This window comes from Vicugna pacos, chromosome 35 (assembly GCF_048564905.1).
Source record: "Vicugna pacos chromosome 35, VicPac4, whole genome shotgun sequence".
NCBI lineage: Eukaryota > Metazoa > Chordata > Mammalia > Artiodactyla > Camelidae > Vicugna > Vicugna pacos.
Window position 1 is genome coordinate 32853948 of NC_133021.1, and position 7251 is coordinate 32861198.

Here is a 7251-nt window from a genome sequence, read left to right on the forward strand (position 1 = left end):
TGGGCTCTTCTGTAAGTGGCTCCAGTGACGTCTGAGAGGTGGAGGGAAGACCCGCGAAGCGGGGCCGCCGGCCCCAGGGCAGGTGCTGGGCGTGACCGGCGAGGGAAACACAGCCAAGGGGGACGGCACCGCGCGGCTGGCCCGCACGCCTGCCTGAGGCCCCCTGGGCGGGCGCAATGCGACAGGCTGCCCGGCCCACGCGTTGCCTCTGGCCACTGGCGTTCCCCTCCGCCTAGCTCTACAACGATGGGAGGTGAGGCATGTGACGCGCCTTAGAGAGACTTCCCTCCAAGGTGGTCACAGTTAGAGGCCCCGTGCTTACAGGGCTAAGGGTCAGCCCCCTGGGGAGACACTGATGAAATCACTGCTTGCAGAACGTGCTGGATAACAAGTCCATCGTTACCGGGGCCGGGCACGTGCGCGGACTGTGGACAGAGTCACCTGTGTCCCGCCAGCCTCCTGACAAGTCCAGGCAAACTGTGGGCCCTGAAAACACAGCAGCCCTGACCGCAGCCCTGGCTGGCGAACGGCTGTGAGCACAGAGTCCCAGACACACAGACACATGATGTGATGTCTGCCCCCAGCAGCCCCACCTCTGCTTGGACGGGGGCCTGAAGTGAACAGGTGACCCCCAACTTCTGGTCATTTCCTGGAAAATGATGTTTATCCATCAGGTCTGCTCTGCGGTTTCCCACCGCTCACGTAATCCCCCGGCAGCCTGTAAAGCAGGCGCTGTGTGGTCTCCCTTAAAAGGGGGCGGTGTCACCCGCCCCAAGAGTGGGGAGCCAGCTTGGCCCCACAGCTGCCGGTTCCAAAGCCAGAGATGAACCACCTGTTGCACGGCCTCCAAGGGCAGGGGTGCGGCGGGGACTTGACATTCAGGACACGGGCACCTCGGGGCTTGGGTGCAGGCCGCACGATCTCGCCATGTCTACTGCTCACCCTGCGAGGGCAGCCGCGATTCCCACACAGGCAAGGTCCGGGCAGGGCCGTCCCTGGGGGGACTGGCTCTAGGGGAGGGACAAGCAGGTCCCTGCAAGTTGGGGGAGCCAGAGGCACCCCCAAGACCCATGTGGCAGGTTCCCCAGTGTTTGGCCCACAGAACCCAACAGCAGTGGAAACGCGGGGGTCTGCTCCCAGGTTAGGCTCCTGGGACACCCGAGCCTCACACTGGCTCTGCGGGCCTGGCATTGCACACCTCCTCCCAACACACGTGAATCACATGCCCACACGCACAGTCACACACGTGCACATGCATATCACACACGTGCATACATGTATCACACACACACAGTAATGCCTGCACATCACACCCATACTCACAGTCACACACGTATCACACGCTCATGGCAACTGCTTGATGCTGTCCGCACATGATGGGTCCCCTATGGACTGACCGGCCACCTTAGAGGGGTTCACACTTTATGTAACATCTACAGGGGTGTCACCCTCCTCCAGGAAGGGGACGCCCTCCTCCCCTAGGACCAGGGCTGCTCTCACTCGGAGGAGACGAGCATCCCGGGGAGATAAAGTAACTGGGGCAGGGGAGGGAATGAGGCCTGGGCGGGAGGGCTGACCTCTGACAGGTGACCCCAAAAGGCTCGAGCTCCCCTGCCAAATCCTCACCCTCTCTGTCCTCCTTCCTCGGCAGACCTAGGACCCCCTCAGCACGGCCACCCTGTGCCCCGGCCCCCCCATCCTCTCCCTGCAGACCACGCACCACGACGAGCTCCACGCAGCGAGACTGTGGCCTCCAGTGCATCCTTCTCTCCCCTCCTGTGCACGTGGGACACCCAGCAAGTGGCCTCCTCCAAACTCAGGCTCCTCCCCAGAGGGACACCCTCACCCCTTACCTGGGGGAGCCTCGCAGCAGGTGTGGCCTGTAAGAGGTGCCCCAATCACGAAGCATCTCTGGTCCCTCCACTCCCTCCACAGCCTGGGTGGGACCTTAACTAGGGGAAGAAAGGAGCTTAACTAGGTTTTGGCCAGAACGTCGAGCCTTCCCCGTTTTCCTAGCCTCAGTTCCACGGACACTCTTGAGTGGCCATCCCTGCTGCCGGCCCAGTGCCGCAGACCCCTTGCCCACTTCGGCAGAGGCTGGGCGGGAGGAGGCAAGAGCGATGTCAGGGCTGATCCACCCTGAAGAGAGAAAGAGAGAAAGCCTGCGTCAGGGAGGAACGGCAGAGAGGACGCAGACGGGCTTGACCGGCGGTCAGGCTCTCCCCTGAGCTCCGGGTGGTCGTGGGCACCGCGTGTGACCTCGAGACCCCACCTCCACGTGGAGAGAACACAAGGTTACCTCCTCTCCCGGGGCTGGATGCTCTTTCAAACAGAAGCCCCTGCTCCGTGCGGGGCTGCATCTGCCCAGGCCCCGGGGCTGTGTCTGTGACAAACCTCTGGGCAGACAGCGTCATCAATCAAGGAAGGAATCAGAGCGAAACTGAGCCAGGTTCCCCCGGCGGGCACTTCCTTGGGCGCGGGTTTACACCGAGTGCAAACAGGACGTGTGTCGCAGGACAGCAACACTGCCGCTGAACAGAGCTCCTTCATCTTTGATCCTGAGGGCCCTGACCAGACGCGGTGGACCTGTTACCGTGTTGGCAGGTGAAGATAAGGACGCACAAGTTAAGTTCCCACGTCAGGGGCAGAGTTACACCTGAGAGCTCAAGTCTCCTGTCTGGAGAGCTCGCCGTTTGCAACGTCGTGTTTCATACCAGGTAATGAGGGAATATTAAGCATCTTGGCTTTTAAGTCAAGTCCTGCTAATAAGAGGAGGACATTTAAAAGATGTGGACTTAGATCTTCAAATATTCTGCTAAAAACCAAGTCAAGGGGCTGGGCTGATCCAGCGATTAGGAGCCCCGCCCTTCCCACCTCGCTTACGAAGCAGCTGCTTCCCGGTGCTGGTCTCCGGGCTGGACCCACGTTCTCCACCCGATGCTGCTGTCAGCTTCATGGAGAAATTGATTGCTCATTATGTATTGAGGTCTCTGTACTCTTCCAGCTTCAAGATGCCTTTACAGGAGCATGTGTCTGTCTCCAGCCGGGCCTCCGGGTGGCCGGGGGCGGGTGTGCGGGGCTGGGGGCAGGGGAGGTGTTTGCCTGGCTGCTGTCTAGGGAAGGACAGACTCCCAGGTCTGTCTGATGGGCTGAACCAGGAGGCTTGGAGCCGATGACATTTCTCAAGAGGAGGGAAGCTTGCTCCTTCCACCGAGGTGGAGGTGGGGGGAGTCATGGGAACTTATAGGGACAGAGAGGGGATTTGCTTGAGGAAGTCACTGTGGGGCCTCAAGGCAAACGGCCCCTCCCAGCCTTGGGTGTCACTTCTGAGGGGCCGGTCCCCGAGGCACGAGCTCTTGGTCTAAACTCTGCTACTCAGGGCAGCGGGCAGAGGTGAGACAGTCCGGGCTGGGTTTCTGTGCTGACAGCTGACTTCGTAAACCCAAGAGTCAGGCCAAGTTCGCAGTTTCAGCCACCCCTTTCCAGGTCCTCCCACCCCCAAGCATCTCCGGGGCTGGCCTGCTCCGGCCCCATGCCCCTCAGCCTCCCCCCACCCCTCAGGCAGGACTCCTCTGGGAGTGCAGATGAACGGCCCCCTCCTTTGCGGTGTCTCTTCAGGGAAACCCGCACTTACAGACAGGATGGAATCAGAGGAATTGGGGGGCTGGAAGAGAAGTATTCTGCGGGGACATAAGTCCTGCCGTCACCTCTGAGGTCACACTTCAAACATTCGTTCAACAATTCTCAGCACCACCTGTGCGCCAGGCCCTGCCTGCAATAGGCTCCCGCTTTCTGGAGGGCAAAGGCAGACAGGCAGCCAGCCGCATCCCCATCTAACACCTGCTGGCCACCCCGATGCGAGATGGACCAGAGGATCCGGGGAGAACCCCACTACGTTCCATCACCTTCCACCACCATCTGCCCCCCGCCAGCCCTGCCCTGCAGGACGAGTGCTGGACACAGCCCCCAACCCCGCGTGCTGTGTCTGCTGAGGGAGGCTCCCCTCCCCTCCCCAGCCCGTCCCTAAAACTGGGGGAGCCCTATTGGGTGCCCCCCATCAGCCGGGGTCTCTGTGAGAGCCACGTGGGCAAGAGCTTCTGGGGCGCGGGGTCTGCGGTTGGGGCTGGGTGAGGCCGCCCCTCGCGGGTTCCCTCAGGCTCCTCCTGGGCGGGCCTGCCTCTCCAGTTCCTGCATTTCTTGTCCTCAGCTAGTCTGTTCCTCCCTGGGAGGAGAATTTTGCCTGAGGACTTGGGGTGGGTGGGGAAACTTCCTCCTCCTTCCGTTCGGATCTGCAGAAAAGGAGGGGGCTCCCGGCCCGTGGGAAGGCTGACACCTGAGCTCCGTCCTCCGGCAGACGCAGCCTTGCGCCGCCACCGGTCCAGCCCTGACGTGAGCCCTTCTGGCGGGTCGGCAGTGAGCGCAGAAGCCCCGCAGCAGGTGTGAGCGATATGGCTGAGCAGCTGTCCGAGGAGCAGGTGGCCGAGTTCAAGATGGCCTTTGACAGTGTTGACAAGAACAGGGACGGTGTCGTCAACATGGAGGAGCTGGGTGCTGTGATGCGGGCCCTGGACCAGGCCCCGTCAGAAGCCATGCTGAAGGAGTTCATCTCCCAGATGGACACGGACGGGGACAGCGCCATCAACTTCCAGGAGTTCCTGGTGGCGATGGCCAAGATGAAGGCCTTGGGCGGCAAGGGCCACCTGCGGGAGGCCTTCCGTGCCTTTGACCTGGATGGCAACGGCCGCATCAGCGTGGACGAGCTCAAGCAGGCCACGGCCAAGCTTGGGGTGACGCTGTCCCTGGAGGAGCTGGACGTCATGATCCGGGAGGCCGACGTGGACCAAGACGGGCAGGTGGACTACGAGGAGTTCCTGCACATCCTGGCCCAGAAGTGAGGCCGCCTCCTCCTGCCGCCGCCCAGGCCCTGCTTCCGGGGGGGACGCAGAGGGGCCGTCTGGGTCGTGGGTGGGGTGCTGGGCCCCTCCCCGGCCTGGGTTCTGCACTCTCCCCAGTGAGACTTCAAGTGCTCATGGAATGGGTGTGCTCCCTACCTCACAGGGCTGTTGTGAGGAACCCTAAAGCATCGTGGTGGCTGGAATAAAAAGGGGTGTGAGCTCCAAGGGGGGTGCACTGTGCTTGAATGGGGGACACCTGAGGGCCCCAAGTGGTGGCTTTTGGGGTTGAGACTCCATCTCTCCTGCTCAGCCCTAGTGGGGGACCCACCTGGAGCAGTCCACCCTCTGATGGATGAGGAGGGGAGGGGGAGGGCTATGGGGGAGGGGGAGGGGGTATGGGGGAGGGTGAATGGGGGAGGCTCCAAGCTCAGGTGGGGGCACCACCTGCACCGCACACAGTCTATCGTCCTTTCATGTCACCAGCTGTTCTTCAGACTCAAGCTGGAAGAAGGGGTGTGTGGGGGTGTGTGTGTGCTGTGCACACGAGCGTGCCTCATACCTGAGACACGGGGTCTCACGGAGCAACATGCTGAGCAAAGGTGGGGGCCCCGGAGGCTCAGGTCCGCATCGCCTGGAGGCAGGACAGTCAGGAAGCCGAGGGACCAGAGGTGCTGGGACAGGTGAAGGGGAGGGGGCCGCACATGCAGGGGACACGGCTCAGGGAGGAAGGAGCCCCCGGGACCCGGACCCCCTGCTGCCCAGACCCTCTTGGCTGCGACCCCTCAGGGCCCCACCGTTGGGGGTGCTCTGAAGCGGCTTCCACGCTGCGTGTGCACCCTGCGGAGGAGCTGGGGAGAGTCGGGGAGGTGGGGATGGGAGACGAGGGTGCGCCAGCCGCCCCCCGCCCACCCTGACATCCGCTTGGGTTTGCGGTATCGCTGGGTGTTTCCTGAACTGTATCCCAGCTTGTGCCGAGGCGATGGTTCTCAGCTCAGGGTGGGGAGAGGCAGACCCAGATCGCCTGCGGGGTTATTGCAAAATAGTTACTACACTGCTCCCTTGTTCCGGCACGTGGGTGGAGGGTGACAGAGCTGCCTGGTTCGTCCCTGTGCAGGGGGAGGCGGGACATGGAGGCATTACTGCGGCATCGATGAAGTTTTTCTATTTGGTGACACACTCAGTGAGTCACTCAGTGTCCTGGAACCCCACACAGCTGCCCCGGTCATCCCAGCCCCATCCTCAGGGTCTAGCCGCGGTCCCCTGAGGCTGGACACGGTGAGGGGAGGTCCTGGGTTTAAGGACTGGGAGACAGAAGACAGAAGTTCCTGGACCCTGAGGGCGGGCAGGAGGGGGTGGGTTGGGGAGGCAGGTGGGGCACCTGGTGGAGGTAAGACGTGGAGATGAGGAGGTGGGGGACAGAGGCTGCTGCCCATCTGGTGTGTGGTCTGAAGGGGGCAGGGTGGCTGTGCCCGGGATGGGGGTGGCCCCCTCCAGAAAGTCCCCATCCTCTTAGGGACACAGGTCACACAGTCTGAGTTTCTAAAGTGCAGATTCCTAAGAGCCAAGCTGGTCCCGGATGAAGGTCTCCAGGCTCTGTGTGGAAAGGAGAAAAAGGTTTGGACGAAACTGAATGTATTCAGATTTAAATTCTGAAACTATGCTTTCTTTACTTTCTGTATTAAGTGTCCTTTCACGATGTGACTGGTGGCAGACGAGTTTTGTGAGTGCTCTTTCACGTACTGCCTCTGAAACACGGGGAATCCGACGCGTGCCCCACGTTCATTTTGACCTTTTCCTGCCCCACGAGGCCCAAGCGTCCGAGAACCACGGCTCAGGTCTACTGAGTGTGTAAAACTGAATCTTTCCTTCAAAAAAAATTCTCTATTTTTCTGATTCTGAAGAATGATGAGACTCAAACCTGAGAACAGTGAACTCCACGTTCAAGACGGCCGCTCCCTCTGGGGCGGGGGGCCGGCCGGCGCAGGGGGCCCCCGGCTGATGCCGCACTGTGCTGTTTTCCAGGCTGGCTGGTGGCTACACGCACGCTATTCTATTCTCCGTGGTTTTGTCAGTGTGACGTCTTCTACTGCATGCAGTTCATGGAAGGTTAGAACTTACAGAAGGAAGGAGAGACGCCACCAGCAGCCCAGGGAGACGGGGGTCTGCCAGGGGTTTGTGAGGAGAGCTTTGAGGCTTAACCCTGCTGCGCTGTTGCCCCAAGGCAAGAAGAAACCAGCAGAAACTTCTTTATCTATTGTCCCGGGAACAGGACGGGGAGCTGTGCTGTCTGGGAGAGGAAGTGACTCACTCTGGGTCTCGGATGAGAGGAGGACCTGGGATGGACTTCGGGGCTCCG

The 7251-nt window shown here is 61.2% G+C and overlaps 1 protein-coding gene across 1 annotated transcript; it reads left to right on the top strand.

Moving 5' to 3' along the window:
• The first annotated feature begins 4221 nt into the window (after positions 1 to 4221).
• On the top strand, positions 4222 to 5120 carry LOC102542241 (uncharacterized). The gene has a single exon (XM_015244053.3). It carries the CDS (start codon positions 4449 to 4451, stop codon positions 4893 to 4895), a length of 447 nt encoding a protein of 148 aa, XP_015099539.1. The 5' UTR covers positions 4222 to 4448; the 3' UTR covers positions 4896 to 5120.
• Positions 5121 to 7251: the final 2131 nt, after the last annotated feature.

What these genes read in the sequence shown, in the direction of transcription:
- LOC102542241 (XM_015244053.3), top strand. Translation starts at nt 4,449, where the DNA reads ATGGCTGAGCAGCTGTCCGAGGAGCAGGTGGCCGAGTTCAAGATGGCC.